General features: G+C 37.3%; 4 protein-coding genes, 1 long non-coding RNA gene and 1 other non-coding gene across 7 annotated transcripts; 3 read left to right on the plus strand and 3 right to left on the minus strand.

Moving 5' to 3' along the window:
* Positions 1–683: 683 nt before the first annotated feature.
* On the minus strand, positions 684–1,449 carry LOC131004695 (uncharacterized). The gene has a single exon (XM_057931417.1). The coding sequence runs from the start codon at positions 1,297–1,299 to the stop codon at positions 835–837; it is 465 nt and encodes a 154-aa protein (XP_057787400.1). The 5' UTR covers positions 1,300–1,449; the 3' UTR covers positions 684–834.
* Positions 1,450–2,431: 982 nt separating this feature from the next.
* LOC131004697 (protein transport protein Sec61 subunit gamma-1-like) lies at positions 2,432–4,003 on the minus strand. Of its 2 annotated transcripts, XM_057931419.1 has the most exons (3): positions 3,790–4,003; positions 3,579–3,696; positions 2,432–2,588 (listed from the first exon to the last, which is right to left on the minus strand). In XM_057931419.1, the coding sequence occupies exons 1-2, from the start codon at positions 3,881–3,883 to the stop codon at positions 3,581–3,583; spliced, it is 210 nt and encodes a 69-aa protein (XP_057787402.1). In that variant the 5' UTR covers positions 3,884–4,003; the 3' UTR covers positions 2,432–2,588; positions 3,579–3,580. The 2 variants fall into 2 exon arrangements, with proteins under 2 accessions (XP_057787402.1, XP_057787403.1); XM_057931420.1 differs by having other exon boundaries at positions 2,432–3,696; positions 3,790–3,968.
* A 99-nt stretch (positions 4,004–4,102) lies between these two features.
* LOC131004696 (pentatricopeptide repeat-containing protein At4g39530-like) lies at positions 4,103–6,419 on the minus strand. Its single transcript, XM_057931418.1, has one exon. It carries the CDS (start codon positions 6,087–6,089, stop codon positions 4,113–4,115), a length of 1,977 nt encoding a protein of 658 aa, XP_057787401.1. The 5' UTR covers positions 6,090–6,419; the 3' UTR covers positions 4,103–4,112.
* A 1,935-nt stretch (positions 6,420–8,354) lies between these two features.
* LOC131004699 (uncharacterized) lies at positions 8,355–10,891 on the plus strand. Its single transcript, XR_009095089.1, has 3 exons — positions 8,355–8,584; positions 9,961–10,021; positions 10,614–10,891. It is a non-coding gene; the product is annotated as an uncharacterized LOC131004699 (long non-coding RNA).
* Positions 10,892–13,607: 2,716 nt separating this feature from the next.
* On the plus strand, positions 13,608–16,188 carry LOC131004700 (acetolactate synthase 1, chloroplastic-like). The gene has a single exon (XM_057931421.1). It carries the CDS (start codon positions 13,949–13,951, stop codon positions 15,917–15,919), a length of 1,971 nt encoding a protein of 656 aa, XP_057787404.1. The 5' UTR covers positions 13,608–13,948; the 3' UTR covers positions 15,920–16,188.
* Positions 16,189–17,469: 1,281 nt separating this feature from the next.
* Positions 17,470–17,543, plus strand: TRNAI-AAU (transfer RNA isoleucine (anticodon AAU)). The gene has a single exon. It is a non-coding gene; the product is annotated as a tRNA-Ile (tRNA).
* Positions 17,544–18,371: the final 828 nt, after the last annotated feature.

Below are 18,371 nucleotides of genomic sequence, written 5' to 3' on the forward strand. Positions count from 1 at the left end.
AATAATAATAATAATAATAATAATAATAATAATAATAATAATAATAATAATAATAATATAAAGTGGTTCCCCGTCGAATTTCGACGGGTTAAACACTAGTTGGGTTATGAGAATGTCACACGGGATATAGCATTGAATTATATTTTTGCATAGGTTTCTAGTCAATGATGGCTACTAAAAATTTGAGGCGAGGTTCAATATTTTTACAAAATTGATTAAAAATGCATAAAATGAGAATTTTAAAAATAAATATGAATAGATGATGTAGGAGATGTTATATATAAAACCCCAAATTTTTTTATAAAAAAAAAAAAGAAAAGAAAAGGAAGAACTTGAATCACTTATCGTATTATGGTAATACAATAACTTACATAAATTATCTTGAATAAATGCACAAATTATGTTTAGTGCAAGAATGAACATAAAATTAGAGTTTATTATTTCACACATATAAAATAGAGTTGAATATATCAAACTTTAATTACTCTAAATTGTCTAACCAGTTAATACAAACTAATAAAATAACTTGTTGGTAAATTTTGATTACAATATGTGGTAATGTGGGTCAATAAAAATATTCTTTTTTGTGATAAGAAGCTTTGAAATTTTATTTCACTTCTAAAATAGTAGCAAGTAGCAAGAAAGACAACAAACATATGATGAACAAACACACAACATGATCATATCGAAATAAATAAGTCATATAATTAAGTCCAATACAAATGCCATAAAATTTTGCCAACTTGCTCATTAATAAGGCAAAAAAAGAAAATAAAATAGTTGATCACACACTATATGATGATGATCTAATTAAGGGTCATGAAAATTGTGTTTCTACGCCTTGAGTTGCTCCAAATGCTTGCTCTTCTCGTCTTCATCCATGAAGGCTGTGATAGGAAAAGATCTCCCAATCCCCATTGGAGTCTTGAAATAAATCTTATCGGCTGCAGCCTCCTCAATGCTCATCTCAACAATGGGCACCCAAAGGAGAAACTGCTTGCTCTTCACTCCACTCATCTTCTTCATCTTCCCCTTCTCTATGTACGCGGTCACCTCCCGGTCGTACCTCACGAGGGTGTTGGACCCCACGAAGAAATGCTCGTAGGGCGCCTTCTGCTTCATCCACACGAACCCCGTGTCACGGACTAGGCCACACTCCTCGAGGTCCTTGAGGGGCAGCACGCCCCGGGGGAACCCGAGCTCGTGCAGGAGCGTCAGGGAGTGGTTGTAGCACTCCTCTGCGCCCTCGATGATCTCCGCTCCTGCACGTTGCTCCTCTTCTAGTTTCTTGGTGGCCATTTTGTAGTAGCTAGGGTTGGATTCTTGGTGTATTATAAAGATATATAAGTGTGTTGGAGAATGGGGGGTTGTTTGTGTGCTTAAATAAGCATTGTGGAGGGAGGGCTACTTTGTGGTTGTTGTTTGGAGGTTGAGCTAAATTGATGCCTTTGATTGATAGTTGTTTACCAAACAAAAGTCATTATTGAGAGATCTCTCTAGTGATTGGCAGGTGGTGGTTTTCCAATATTTTAATAGTTGATAATTAGGAGGATTTGTATTGTGAAATGATTTGAATAAGGATTTGAAATGGTTTTGACTATGAAGACGAGCCTCAATCCTCTCTCATTTATCAAGGGCATTGATATGTTGAGTCTTCATAATAAGAGTTAATTGATAATTAAGTCTCAATTTTACGATTTTTATTGCAAATGATACTCAAAATATTTCAACAATATCTCAACATTTTTATTTATATTATACACAAATACTCATGTGCAACCGTAGTTTCCAGAATGACACTACGGAAAATGACACTTGAACATTTCCGAATGACACTACTTTAACATACAAGTGTCATTTGTATATGTAAGTTTGGAGCTGAAATTTCACACATAAGTGCGACTTTAAAACGTTAAATTAATCAATGACTTAAAATCCATTATCCAAATAGTTCTCTCGTGTTGTCAATTTCATTGTCGGACGTCCAAAACCAAAATAATTAAGTCGAATTTGTCGTGATCAAGTTGGAACTTCCCAATTATTTGAGCTATAATCTTAACTTCAAGCTCGTGAAAAAAAAAATTAAGAGAGATAAGTGACATTATATAAACGTTTTTAAGAATTAGATCTAATATGCTATAAAGTTAAAAAGTTGTATCATGATGCATACATTGATGTCCAAAATACTAACCAAATAAATTACTATACTTCTGCAAAGTCATCAATCAAAATACTTCATTTTCAGTTTTATCTTAAAGTCAGAATCACCTAATTCCAGATCAGCCAGATGCATGTGGGAATTCTATCTACTAACAATCATCCCTGATAAAATTTCATAACTAATCAAATCACAGATTAAGAATTCATGGTTGAATCAAATCTGCATTCAATAAGGGCTAAGTCATCTGGATATGAATATGGACAAGCGTAGTCAAAATAAAGCTCAGAGATTCATATTAGACCAAGTAAACATAACATAACTGTCAACAATTACACAGCAAAGTGCTACAAAATTTCCCAAAATGAGCCTAACTAATGAACTGCCAATCTTCCCTGGTTTCGAAAGGTTCTTGCACCAACTGGAAGTTCTGCAATTAAACACGAAAAAACAGAGTTGCAGTCAGTCCCCTCTCGTCATGAACATACACACCATTCAATCATCATCTCAATGGAAGCTTGCAACATTTATCATATGGAATGTACAGCATGCAATCAAACCTGTCAAATTCACTTGCAGTACGACACAAAGAGCGACAAACTTCGCCCCGAGAAAACAATTATAACTAAAAAACACTCTGTGTTCACATCGCTTACAACATCCAAGGTTTGGCATGTAAGCAAACGTTTGAAGCTAGTTGTCAACCCGAACACTGCCTAACTTGCTTCGTTAGTTTTATTTTCAAACCAGCACGAGGCACGAAATCATAAAGGCCAAGCTAGGAACTGAAGATAGTTTTATCCGATTAAGTCGAAGTAACAATAGGTTAACATGATTTCAAGAAAACCATAAACCCTCTCTATTTCAACATTAAAAGATACCAAATTGGAATGACTGGATCCCCCATAAATATAGTATACCAAACCAAATAACAAGTTCTGCACAAAATCAAATCAGTAGCCCTCAGTGACACCCATATTCTCATATAATTTCCAACTACTAATTGTTTATTGGCATCAAAAAACCTAAGCTGCTAAGCATAGTAAAATGCACATGCACCAGCACCAGCAAATTGAAAAGATATGAGTAAAGTTAAGGATGCAAATTAGGTTTTATTTTTAAAAAAACCCTTATTTATTTATTTGGGGGGGGGCAATGTCTCTACTGGCCATACCAGATTCATCACAACAAATCACACAGAGAAAAACTCCACATTGATTCAAACCACAAACAGACATTCCTAATTACAACCAATTAACTCATCAAATCGAAAACCTAATCAAATTTCAGATCAAAATCTCTAAAAAGGAAAACTAACACATTCGTAAATTAAACCAATCGGCTCATCAAATCGAAAATCTAAACAAACAAATTTCGTATCGCAATTTCTGATTTAGAAAGCTGAAATCAAAACACTCACAATCAGGCTGCGCCGACGATGATATTGTTGATGGGAATGAAAATCAACTTGACGAAAAATCCGACGAAACCCATCACGACGAAGCCGATCGCCGTCCGAGTCGCGACCTTAGTGAATTCTACAAAAAAGCACACAAAATCAGGCGATAATTATAAGAAAGTGAGGGCAACAAGCATTGATCGGCGACACAATGCTCACGGAGGAGCTGTACCTTTTCGATCGGGCTTGTGGCAACGCTTGACGAGGCGGATGCTGTCCTTGGAGAAGTCTCTCAGCGGATCGAAAACTGAATCCAAAGCATCCATGATCTTTTCCTCTCGTTGAACAAACTCGAGCTGGGTTTTGAGATGAGAGTAATTGATGCAAGGACAAAATGGAAATGGAGCAGTTTTATAGCGTCGAAATAAAGGGGAAGAAGTCCAACTAGGACAACAAGGCAAGGGCGATGACGCTATCTGAAATACCGAAAATACCCCTGCGAATTTACACTATTTTACAGCTGGAAACATCGTCGTCTTCAACAGTGATCACGATTCACGCACGCACTTGAATCATGCTCCGACCTATTTCCCTCCTCACCTTCCTCGCCACCGCGATCTCCCGGTATTCTTTGGCGGCCTCGAAATCTCCGATATCGGAGTAGAAGTAAGACGCCTGCAACCAACTGCAAGGATTCTCCGGTTGGAGGCGCATCAGCATCTCGGCAGCTCGACTCCCCAATTGTTCATCTCGATGAACTCTGCAACTCCTCAACACAGAGCTCCAGATCACGAAATCCTCCTCCCACGGAGTGCCTTCCACCAGCCGCATCGCCTCGTCTAGCAAACCGGCGCGACCTAGAAGATCAACCATACACGAGTAATGCCGCCTCTCCGGTTGCAGCCCGTGACGAGTTCGCATCGAGTGGAAAACCGCTCTTCCCTCCTCCACCAGTCCGGAATGGCTGCAACCCGTTAGAACGCTCAGGAACGTCACCTCATCAGGCTCCACGCCGTTTTCAATCATCAAATCCAGCATCGCAACGCATTCCTTCCCCATTCCGTTACGCGCTAACGCGCTGATAACCGCAGTGAAACAGACTAGATTTGGGGAGGGGATTCCGGCGAAGAGACGGCGGGAGGATCCGACTTCACCGGACCTCGAGTACGCATCAATCAGCGCGCACGCCACGGCAGCATCGGATTCGAAACCTGATTTGATCGCGCAGCAGTGCAGCAACGAGCAGCAAGCAGGAAATGAAGAAAACGACATAGCTTTCAAAGACGAAGAAAGACTGACCTCATCAAACCCAATCCTCTCATCAACCATCACCCCAAACAGGGCAACCACATCCTCCACGAGATCGAACTTGAGCAAAGCCGTCATGAGAGAGTTGCAGCACTCGAGAGTCCTCTCAGGAGCGCTGTCGAACACACGAACCGCGCCATCAATATCTCCGCATTTCCCGTACATGTCGATCAAGGCGGATCGCAGAAGCACAGCTTCGAACCCTGCCTTGACGACGCAGCAATGAGTTTGCCGCCCGAATACTAGATTTCTACTCGAGCTGGATAGTTTCAAGAACCCCAAGAACGAACAAGCCGACGGCTTCTTGTCAAACAAATGCATTCCTCGGAAGTTGATAATAGCTTCGTGTATGCGCGCACTTGCTGCACAGACGGACACCATAGAGTTCCAAGAAATCACGTCTGGAGGCCGTATAGCCTCGAACGACTTCCTCGTCTCCGCCAAGCACCCGCAGGCAGAGTAGAAGTCCACCAAAGCATTGGCCACGAACAAATTTGAATCGACCAATCCTCCCTTGATCACACAGCAATGCAGCTGCATTCCTTCTTCGAGACACCTCTCGTAACCACAGCCCCGAATCAGATAGCAGAAGGTGACCCCATTAGGCTCCAGCCCTTCCACCTTCATCTCATTATGCATTCTCAGCAACTCTTTTGATCGTCCCGTTTCACACAACCCGCGCAGAGCAACGTTCCACGTGGCCAAGCTTCTCTCCGGCAATGTAGCGAACAGCCTTAGAGCAATGCCGGCGCAGCCCATTCGCAGATAGAGATCAACGAGGGCGGAACCAATGTACACGTTCGTACTAAACCCGAGAACGGCCGCTCTGCAATGAACCTCGCGTCCTTCTCTAAACAACCCTGCAGAGCTGCAGATACTCAGAAGAGTTGAAAACGTCGACGAATTCTCGACGAAAGATTGGGAGACCATCTGGTTGTACAAGCTTAAGGATTCTCTCAGAAACCCACGACGATAATGCCCAGAAATCATAATGTTCCAAGTAATAACATCTCGTTCAGTCATTTCATCGAACAGCTTGGCGGCAGAATCGAAAGACCCAGATTTGAGAAGGTCACTGATGATTCTGTTACACGAGTAGATGTCGGTGTTGGTATTAGTGAGGCAACGTAGAGGGTGATGAAAACTGCGGACAAATGCGGGTTTATGTTTCCATGAAAGCGCTGCTGCTCTTGCGCAGAATAAGAGAAAGTTGTGGTTTTTCATCTACTAGTAGGCAGTCCGAATTCGTTACATGGCGGAGATATCTATGAATCAATCTGTTTCAAATGAAAGAAACCGTGGCAGCTGTATCTGTAGAAATATGCATATGAAAATTTTGTGGAGAGATTAAAATGGTGCAAAACTCAAAATGCAGCGAGCAATTTGCTCCAACAATACAGCAAAACCAAACGCATTATTTGTTTTTGTTTTTTTATCAGGTTTTGAACAGCAAAAACGCATATATGCGTTTCTATCTTTGAAATACTGTTACGTTTAAGCTCAAATTCTTTATGGATTGAAGAAATCGAAAGGCTGGACTGAGAAATGCCGTGAGGAAGAAGGCAGCGAGTATATAATTTCCTTTCTATTTTGAAACCTATTTAATTTAATTCAATGTGGGCTTTTACATTTTGGGTTATTGATTTGATTTTATTAAACCGAACTACGAGCCCAATATATTTTATATCAATATATGCTAGATTTAATTAGGAATATTTGTCGTAAAATATTATGAATTTTCAATAAATTCTGGTGTTTTTTATGATTTTTAAAATTTCAAAAAAAAATATTCTCTTTCCGTCTAGAAAGAATATGACACTTTTGTCATTTTTGCCATCAAAAATGAAAAATCTTAAAATCAACTTGTATTTGGAAATATTTCATAAGAAAAATAATTTTCTATGTTAGCTCATAGATGCAACGACCGTGTCGAAGATGTCATCTATGTTAGTAACCAATTCCAATCTGTTGTGATATTTGAGAATTTCTACTTTGAGGTGAATACAATAGAGATGATCAGCTAGGAAATGTTGAATTATTATGAGAATTATAATAAAAAAAATATTACTATTTCCTCTCGAATTCAATGCTTTTCAAGAAACTATTGCAAATAATCCGTTTATTTTTTTTTTCAATTTTGTACATAATTTTGTTAGACAGTTCAATCCCCCCCCCCCATCTTATACTCCTTCCTTATCTGTCATAAATTCAAAAATCAGGTAAAGAATGAAAAAAAAATTCCCTGTTGCAGCATTTCATTTATTAATAATCAAGTGGTTGATATAAGATTTTTATTTAGTATGAAATTAGTGATTGGAACATTTTGTGGGCTAATTTGTAATTTGAAAACAACATACAAAAATTATTACAAGAATTCGTATATATAAAATATATTTTTGGATTTGAATTCGGTGTAAATGATTTACATTGAATTATTGTTTTATGCCACACGTATTTGAATTGAAAATGAGTTTGAGTTTGATGGTAAACGATTAGAGCAAATTCAATCCATGTACCTCACACTTGTGATTAGACTAATCCATGTGTGCCGCCCATTTCAGTGTGATAATAAGAGGTTAATTATGAAATTCTTGACCTTTACTTATTTTATGGCTATATCTCAATATTTGAAACTTATCAACTTACTTTATTCTACATGTCCCCAAATAACTTTTTATATACGTATTTTTTTTGATAAATTAACAGTATTAAATAAAGAAATTTAAAAACCACATCATAAGAGATTCGAACCTAAGACCTTTGGCCTTAGGCATTAACTCATTACCGCTTGACCAACACACACACATAACTTCTTATATTTTCTTTTTGAAATAATTATTATTTTTAATTTTTTAGAAATAATTATTATTTTTAATTTTTTTTTGTTTGTTCTTATTTACGTTGTAATACCCCGAATTTTCGATCCTAGGATTCATAATATCATATTGATATTATTAGGATATGATAAGTCTCTAATTCCCGATTAAACAGAATAATTATCCTCGCGATGATTTAATGAGTCTTGATGCCTAGGTTTTCTCTTAAGAAAAATGGAAAATAAGAAGATGATTATTTTATATTTCCGTGTGATGTTGATTTAAATCATTATGTATATACATGCATACTTTTTATTTCAAGGTATGAAAAGCAAAGTGCATATTTAGTTTAATACGTGTTTGTTTTTAAAACGGGTTTGAGCGAGAACGGGCTCATAGAAAGGGCCGAAGGGTGGGCCGATTTTTGGACAAGCCTTGGGCCTATTTTAGGCCCCATTATTTAGTTAAATATCAGCCCAATTTTCAAGCCCAAGCCCACATGTGATCAGCCACCCTTATTTTATTATTTTTGCTAACATAATGATTAAAAGTGCATGGGAACTAGTAGAATGTGACCTCCAATGCATCCATGCATTGGTGGAAGCCACCCCCCTCTACCCTACCCTAAATTTCATGCCCCACCCCTTCCTAAAGCCAAGAGTTGGCTGATAACTCTTCCCACTCACTCAATTTCACTCCAAGAAAAATACCAAGGCAAGAAAAGCTCTCACTCTCTCCACCTCTCTTCATTTTCGTCCCTCCTCTTTTCCCCCACTCTCACAACTTTTCTCCCACCATTATCACACTCCATAGAAGCCCTTGAAGCCCCAAGAGAAGTATCAAAGCAAGGGAGAGCATGGAAAAACTAGGGCGTAAAGTTAGAGTGAAGGTTGTGCTTCGAGGGTGAGTTCTTCTTTGATTTTCTCAACTGAAAAAGCTTTATGGCTATGGATTTTTACACATATGTGTGATATATTATGTGAGGATATGTTTTATGATTTTGGATGTTTATTTTGGTAGAGTTTATTGGGTGAAAAACCGTGCCTGTGGTAAAGCAGTGAATCTGCCATAGCTACACTGCTTCGGCAGTGTTTTGCAAGGCGATTCCAGCCATCCAAACGGTGCCCAAAAATTCCCAAATTAATTGTGTATCGTGTTTAATATGTTTTCTATACTATGGTAAAATTTCAGAATATTTGGAGCACGTATGTTTTATTTATGAATTTTTGAACATCACTGCCTGTCTGGAATGCATTTCTGGTAAACAATCTTTGGGAGGCCATAAGTCAAGTTTCAATCGGTGAAAACCTTTGAAACTTGAATATGTCTCTTTAGACTCCCGTATCTTTCTTTTGGTATCGGCATCACCATTTTTGAGTAAGGAAAACAACCGGTATAAATTCTTGAAATCTAGTTCTTATTCTTTGTACCATCCAGTAGGTTTTACAAACCTACGACTTTGAGGTGGCAAAGGCCAACCTAAATCTTTGATTCTCAAGCCCATTTTTCTACTGAATATTCATTGACATGTTAGGAACGTATTTGTTCATTTGTAGAATTTTTGGTGAAGCCTAAAGTTTTTTTTTCTGATTTAAACTTTGAATTTGCCGAACTTGAACTCTTTTTGTGCACTGAACTTTGGATGTTAATATTAATCTTCTTGGGGTAAATTCAACTGGAGAGTGTTACACTCTCTCCCTAGTTTTTGGATTGACCCTTGGAGTTCCCAGTAGCCTTTTGTAATGGGAGATATGAATTTTTAAAGAAGGCCCATTGACTTGGTTCTAATCTGGAAATCTGAAATTTCCAGATTTTTGCTTGTTAAGTACCCATCTTTGAGTGGGCATATCTTGCTCGTTTGAACTCCGTTTCATTCGATTCAAATTGGAGAATGATCCTTGAAATGCCTAGTTTCCAGAATCTTCTTTGGAGCCTCATTTAGAGATCCGAGGCAAATTTGGTGTCTGTTGCAAAACAGCCCCTTAAGAGCTCAAGTTGTTGGATTATTTTCTAAGTTTGAAAGTTGGTTTTAAAAGATGTTTCATGAAATATTATGTATATGTGCATGACGAGTTTGGGATATGTTTTGTGCAAAGTTTTCATGAAAATGAGTGAGTTAACCTAGATAAGGCATCAAGATAAGCTAACGTATGCAAAATGCATAATCCCTAGTTCGATTTTGCGTTGTAAGTCCGGGAATAGGTTGACCTAGAGACCCTAAGTAAACAACATTTTCGTTATCCATGATATGTGCTAAGAGTTAAGAACTCGTCTTGTAGGAATTGGTCCGCAGGACGGTGCCACAGCTTAAGATCACCTCTCTTCCACACTAAGGATCAGGTGAGCTTACTTTCCAAATGTATGATTGAGTTATTAAGCTCTAAATATTTCATGAAATAAAAACTGTTTATCCAATAAATGTTTTTGTGCGCTCTGTTATGTTTAAGGCTCGCAATTCATGGATCGATCGAGGTTCTCTTATGGCCTAACACGTTATTTGAGAATTGTGTACACTTGTTAGTTGTTTCGGTGGGTTGATCTCCATCGGGCACTAACTCATGCAAGAGGCGTTATAAGGGTGCTCGGCTGGATGTGTTCCGGAGCATGTATCATGTAAGGCCTGCCTGGGTAGCGTCCCGAGGTCAATTCAACTTGTCTGAGTTACGTCCTCAGGGCAAGTATCATGGGAATGAGGGATCCGTCGGTGGCTAAAAGGTCCGGGATCACAGCGAGTAACAGATCAGAGTGTGACAACAGCGCGCTAATAAAATAAAATATTTTAACATGCTTAGAAGTTCCTTTATTTTAAAACCTTCTAAGTTATGTCATGAATAATTGGATAAACTGCTCTTACGAATTGTGAAATGTTTTAAAAGTTGCAGCCCACTAAGTACATTAGTACTTAGCCCAAATATTTTCAAATGTTTTTCAGATTGATGGCTGGTGTTGACGGGGAGAGCTGAGGCTAGGGTTCAACTCCGTGTTTTGACTTACGCTGTAGTACTAGCCTTTATCTGCCTTTCGTTCTCTTGACTTAAGACCTTTATGTTATAACTCTAAACGATATCTTTTGTTGAGCCTAGACTTTTGACTCTCAAGTATTTTGATTAAGGAATGTTGGTTATCTGAAGCATGAAACTAAACTTGTGATCCTGACGTTTGTCATGTTTGTTGATTGATTTGTATCAATTGGATACTTGTCTCTCTTCATCTAAAGGGGCGATGCCCGATTGTTATCCCTTCAATTCGGATTTCACAAGGTTTTTCCCTTGTTCATTTTAATGATTAGTCGTACCCCAATTATAGTTATTATTTCAAGAATTGGGGTGTGACATACGTCTACTTAAGATTATATGAAATATCTTTTGTTATAAGTTTTCATATTGTCCCAATTTAAGTATTAGTGAATTTTTTATCTTTTAAATATTTTATATTTGTTAGTCATACAGATAAATGTAAATAAACTATTCAATAGCCAGTATAATATTATTAAAATATTTATTTTGGTAACATCTATGATTAAAATAGACTTTAAGATATTCATTTATTTATTCTTTCTTGAATATTTAATCAACATATGTAAAATATTTGAAATTTAAGATTAATCAATCATCATGATTATGTAAACTTCAGAATTTTTCAGTAGAAAATACGAGGTGAACAATAATAAAAAATTTAGAATGCAATTAAATTCGTTATTACAAGTTGAACTTGAAGATGTTCGATTTTTTTATGAAGCGTGAAAGAAAGGATGTGAAAATGTCAATTCAAAATAATTTCAATTTTCAATGAATTATTAAAAAAATAATTTACTTTCTTAAAAAAAATCTTGAACTGTTATATTATCTTATGTCATTTTCCTCATTCAATTTATTTCATTAAAAAAATTAATTCATTTTAATTTTAAATTTGTCTACAAAAAATTATAAATTCACACCGAAAAAGAGTATAAATTTTGATGTGCTCAAAACAACCATCCAACTTCTTCTCATCTCTATTGTCCCATACGCATTGATAAAATATACTCTATTCATCTCAATTAAATAGACTTATTTTCTTAAGGGATTATAGCCAAAAAATACACGAACTTTGATAAAAGTTCCAGTTTTCACCTGAACTTTCAAATTGGCCAAAATATACCTGAACTTATATTTTTTGTTGTAAATTTCACCTCGACGGAGTTCAATAATTGCAAGTTCAGGTGAAATTTACAACAAAAAATATAAGTTCAGGTATATTTTGGCTAATTTGAAAGTTCAGGTGAAAATTGCAACTTTTATCAAAGTTCGTGTATTTTTTGGCTATAATCCCTTTTCTTAATGAATAAAAATTATTCATTAAAAGTTCTAGAAAATCTTTTTTGCTAATATGCATAAAAAATAAGTTTTAGAAAATCTTTTTTGCTAATATGCATAAAAAATAAGTTTTAGAAAGTATTTTTTGCTTAGTAGAAATCTTAAATAAAAAATATATGGAAATTTTGGTGGATATTTTAACTAGCTAATAACGATCGTTGATAAAAATATATTGTTAATTGATATTGGTCATTGATTTGATGCACATACAACTATAAAAATCATCTTTATTTGAACAATTATAGTATTAGTGAGATCTATCATCTGTATAAGTTATGAAAATATTACATTTTATTCAAGAAAATATTAGTACTAATTTTATTATAGTTGTATAATATAAAAAAACATTCAACTTCAAGGTTGATAGCCAACTACATGACATCCTTAATTCTTGACATCTTTGTAATTGGGAATTTTAATTGGTATTGTGCTATTAGTATAACACAGGCACGAAACACTCGTTAGATGATCAGTTGGCTTTGCCAAGCAAAAGGTGTAAATAAAATGAAAACTACACCTTTTTCATTAATTTCGTCATTCATCCATTGAAAAACGATATATGGATTGAAAAACGATATATGGATTGTCCTACAGTGGGCACCCACAATGGATTACCACATTGTGAGATTTTTTTTCGTACATGGTGGCTGGTGGCTGGTGGCGTGGTAAAAAAGAAAAAAAATTAAGAAAGCAGATAAAAGAAATTGTTATTTTAAACGCTCTCAACCCTAAATTCGGGCAGGTTGGGCCGGCCGGCCGGGCTTATTTTAACAACTCTACCCAATTCCTATGAATTCCTCTCTCTCGAAGCGATGGTATCACAAGTTCGCTTACAATCCGACTCGACCACACCCTCAGAATAACCAAGCTCTTTGATCCATGAAAGAGCCTCCTTTATGCCAAGCATCTCACCCTCCTCAACATTCCAACAACCCATAAACTTCACAGATGTACCGTTTCCTTTTAAAGATGAACAATAATGATTCTTGAATAAGTCATTTAATTCTTAAGTCAATCACATATGTATTAGAAAGAGATAATATAATTTAAGTTACATTTAATATAGATATTAATATTAAATATAACTTATAAGTAAGTCAATTATCAATAAATTTAATAAAAAAACATAATATCTATTTTTCAAAATAACGACATAACAAATAAATAAAAAAATCTAAAAAATAATTGAATTTTAAAATTTTGATGGTAAACGCGATTGTTATCATGCTCAAAACATGTAATAAAGTAATTTATATTCAATATATGCACATAATAATTAATGTTTAGTATATGATATTTAATCACTATTCATTGAAATTGAGTTTCTGTCAAAGTCTGATGAGTGAATGGCGGTAGAGACGGCGATGTAGAATTCTCTCCTATGGTGCTCGAAAACGAATCCGATTGCTTCATGCTCCTTCTCATCATCTCATTCCCTTTCCCATTAACGTTCAGATAATTTAAGCTCTTCTCCAATATGCAGTGGCATATTTGTATATTTCTTAGAATTATTCTCTTTCTGATGTGTCTCGATTTATTCATTTAGCCCTCTGCTCGAAAGCATTAGTAAAAATCGCTCTTTATTCGTGTTTTGTGCACCCACGATCATCGAAACTTTTCTTTAACAATTTAATAAATTTGTGGTCCGTCAAATGGATTATAGCTCGTGGAGGAGGGCTGGAATTCGTAAATACAGAAAAAGACAGCACAAGTTGAAAACTAGTGTCGATGTAGGCTTAGCCACACAATCTTGGAAAGCCATCACATTTGAAAAAAAAAATCAGACAAGGTCATTTCCGTCATTTCACATCGCCTCAACTGTTTATTAAGTTTCGCCCTTCATCCTCCCCACATCTTATAACCCTATAAACAAATCGCCGCCGCCACCCGCCGCCTCTTTACACCGTCTGCAATGGCGGCCGCCGCTTCCACCTCCGCATCCCCAGCCATCACCAGGAACACCTCTCTCCTCACCAAGCCGAAGCTCAGCTCACGATTCACCGTTCCATTCCCCCCAAGCCCCCATCACTCCGCCGCCGCCGCCGCCTCCTGCCGCCGCCCGATGCAAATCTCAAGCGTCCTATCCTCTCCTAAGCCGCAGACCGGCGAGCAGGAGGCCTTCGTCTCCCGATTCGGCCCCGACGAGCCGCGCAAGGGCAGCGACGTCCTCGTGGAGGCGCTGGAGCGCGAGGGCGTCACCGACGTCTTCGCCTACCCCGGCGGCGCGTCGATGGAGATCCACCAGGCGCTGACGCGCTCCGACATCATCCGCAACGTCCTCCCCCGCCACGAGCAGGGCGGCGTCTTCGCCGCCGAGGGCTACGCCCGCGCCTCCGGCGTCCCCGGCGTCTGCATTGCCACCTCCGGCCCCGGCGCCACCAATCTGGTCTCCGGACTCGCCGACGCCCTCCTCGACAGCGTGCCGATGGTGGCGATCACCGGCCAGGTCCCACGCCGCATGATCGGCACCGATGCGTTCCAGGAAACCCCAATCGTCGAGGTAACTAGGTCAATAACGAAGCATAATTATCTTGTATTGGATGTTGATGATATTCCTAGAATTGTGAAAGAGGCCTTCTTTATAGCCCGGTCTGGTAGGCCCGGCCCTGTTCTAATCGATGTTCCGAAAGATATTCAACAGCAAATGGTGATTCCGAATTGGAACCAGCCAATGCGATTGACTGGTTATTTGTCTAGATTGCCTAAGCCTCCTAGCGAGATGTTGTTGGAGCAGATAGGTAGGTTAGTATCCGAGTCGAAAAAACCAGTGCTTTATGTAGGAGGGGGTTGTTTGAATTCGAGTGAGGAGTTGAGGAAATTTGTCGAGCTCACTGGAATCCCCGTTGCAAGCACGTTGATGGGGCTCGGCTCTTATCCTGGTTCGGATGAGGATTTCGCCTTGCAAATGCTGGGAATGCACGGCACTGTATATGCAAACTATGCAGTAGACAAGAGTGATTTGTTGCTTGCATTTGGGGTTAGGTTTGATGATCGTGTGACTGGTAAGCTCGAGGCGTTTGCTAGTCGGGCTAAGATCGTTCACATTGATATTGACTCGGCTGAGATTGGGAAGAATAAGCAACCTCATGTGTCAATTTGTGCTGATCTCAAGTTGGCTCTTGAGGGGTTGAATTCCATACTTGAGGAGAAAGTGAGGGATGGTGATGTTAAACTCGACTTTTCAGCGTGGAGGGATGAGTTGAAGGAGCAAAGGATCAAACACCCCTTGAGTTTCAAGACATTTGGAGATGCAATTCCTCCTCAATACGCGATTCAGATGCTTGATGAGTTGACGGGTGGGAAGGCTATCATTAGTACTGGCGTCGGGCAGCATCAGATGTGGGCTGCTCAGTTCTACAAGTACAATAGGCCGAGGCAGTGGCTGACATCGGGTGGTCTTGGTGCAATGGGGTTTGGTCTGCCTGCAGCCATTGGAGCTGCTGTGGCGAGACCTGATGCTGTCGTTGTGGACATTGATGGTGACGGGAGTTTCATCATGAATGTTCAAGAGCTGGCTACAATAAGAGTGGAGAACCTTCCTATCAAGATCATGCTGTTGAATAACCAGCACTTGGGCATGGTGGTTCAATGGGAAGACCGGTTCTATAAGGCCAACCGAGCTCACACTTATCTAGGAAACCCTTCGGATGAGTCGCAGATATTCCCCAACATGCTCAAGTTCGCAGAGGCTTGCGACATACCAGCAGCCCGGGTGACTAGGAAGGAAGAACTGAGGGCGGCAATGCAGAAGATGCTGGATACCCCCGGCCCGTACTTGTTGGATGTGATTGTCCCTCATCAAGAGCATGTGCTGCCTATGATTCCCAGTGGCGGCGCTTTCAAAGATGTGATCACTGAAGGCGACGGAAGAACTAAATATTGAGCTCGAACTCGATGAGGATGCTTTCTAGCAGAGCCTATACAGTAGTACCAAGCATGAAGAGGTAACATGATAACATCTTCTATCTTGCTTATTTTCTGTTGTTAGTGTTTTTGTATCTAGGTGATTGGAGAGGTTGAAAATCATCTGCTGTTGAGTATTATGGTAGTTGTTTGATGATAATGTACTTTTGCTGTAGGGTGTAATAATGCTATCATGTATGTAAGAATTTAGTGTTACAGCAATGCATGGTTTGGTTGAATTTTGAATAATCTTATGGTGAAATGCATCAATTTTAGTATCTATGCTTTATCTACATATGTGTGTGTGTGTGTGTGTTTTACTTTCTTGAGTTGGAGAATGCTTTATCTAGAAAGTTGTTGATGCTTGTTGCTTTATAGGCACAAGATCAAAATATCCAGATCAAAATATCATTTTGGGAAATTCTAGTTAGTGCTGTTATAGTCAAGTCTCCATATCAAATTCAAACCAATGTTTTTATATTTAATTTGAAGTATTTTAATGTTTGTGGCAAGTGACAGTGGCAAATGTCTTTTCCTCTAAATTATTATTGTTCCTTGTTCATTTCTGTTTCATGTGACAAAAAAATAATACGAGTATGATAATTATGCTTTGTAATTGACTTAGTTGCTTCAACAATTGGGTTTTTTCGGAAGATAAAAACAATATAGACTAATTAACTACATATTTTGATGGATTGAGTAATTTTAAACTTGTTCAATCATGTAATCCTTTAAATAATCAAATCCTATATAGTATTAATTTATTCTACCATTTAAAAGTAAAAATCCCTTGTAATGCAACATTTGTTCCTAATGAAGGTTTCTCCTATTTTGTAACACGAGCAAAATATATTTTCTTTTTGGAACATCAAACGTCATTAATTTCATTTAAGGATCTTAAATACTCTAGCCTATATCTTTGTTTAGTAGTTGATTATAAATTTTAATTGAATACTACTCCCTTCGTCTCGTGAGGCTTGGGCAATTTCTTTTCGACATAAGTCTTAAGGAGTTAGTAATTATTAATATTTTGTGTATTAAGTGTGACAGATGAAAAAGTGAAAAAGGTGAATAAAGAAAAAAACTTTTGTCATATAAGTAAAGTGCTCAAGCTTCGCGGGACAACCTGAAAAGGAATACTGTTCAAGCTTCATGAAACGGAGGGAGTATAATTTATTGCAATTAATAACTTTAAAATTAAATTAAAACACATGAAACTAAAATCGCAAAATATGGAAGATTAAAAAAAAAAATCATATTAGTAGAGTATGGTAAAGTCAGATAGAGATCTCGTATGAATTTAAAATACAGAAGATTTTGAGGTTATTCTTTTGGACCTCAAAATAAATGAAGAAATAGCATAAGCTAGTTTCTTTTAGAGGATTAAAAATAGTTTCCAATTACTCCTCCATGGAGACTTTAACATTTATAACATTAATTCGTGATTAAAAATTACTCCTTCAATTAAAATGATGGATAGCTAGATGTGGAAACTTACATTAATATAACAATCTATTAATATAACAACATGGCCTATTAGCTCAGTTGGTTAGAGCGTCGTGCTAATAACGCGAAGGTCGCAGGTTCGAAACCTGCATGGGCCAAAAATTTAATTTTTTCCATTTTAAAAGTTTACTGTCTTATTTCATCTTATTTAAGCTATTATTGATTACTTTAATCTACATAAATAAAAATAAAAAGAATTAAAAAAAGAAATTTATTTATCCAATCTTACATCATCTAGTTTTTCCATTTCTTATTTAAGCTATTGTTGATTACTTTAATGTACATAAATAAAAATAAAAATAATTAAATAGAATTCTGTTAAGTTTTAATCTTTAAATAAATATTAATTTCATATTTTAAATCCAATATTTACATAAAATATTAAATTAAAGCTCTTCTCGTGATCTTTAATTCAATATGCATATCAAATTTACACTTAGCCGAATTTCACAATTTTAGAAAATAAATAAAATAAAATATAAGAAGATAAAAAAAAATATAGTTGACAAATAAATTTTAAATTCTAATATAATCACAAAATTGTCACTCAAATTAAAATTGATTGTATTTTTAAATAGTATAATTTTTTTATTAGATTAATTCCATTCCTTTGTGATCCGTTGTCCCCTTTCCTCTTTTTAGTCATTGCCGAAGGGCTAAATGCCTTGATGGAGAGAGCTACTGATCTCCAGCTCGTGTCTCCGGCTGTTTTGGGGATGGATAAAATTTCTGTGTCACATCTTCAATATGCAGATGACACAATATTCCTGTTGGCAGCTAACGAGGGGAATGTGACTTTTATTAAAAGGATCCTTCTTCTCTTCCAATTCCTTTCAGGGCTCAAAATCAACTTCGACAAGAGCAACTTGATGGCAGTGGGTGTCGAAAATACGTGTTTAAGGAGGTGGGCAGGTTATCTCAATTGT

The sequence above is a fragment of the Salvia miltiorrhiza genome, unplaced genomic scaffold (assembly GCF_028751815.1).
Source record: "Salvia miltiorrhiza cultivar Shanhuang (shh) unplaced genomic scaffold, IMPLAD_Smil_shh original_scaffold_455, whole genome shotgun sequence".
Classification (NCBI taxonomy): domain Eukaryota; kingdom Viridiplantae; phylum Streptophyta; class Magnoliopsida; order Lamiales; family Lamiaceae; genus Salvia; species Salvia miltiorrhiza.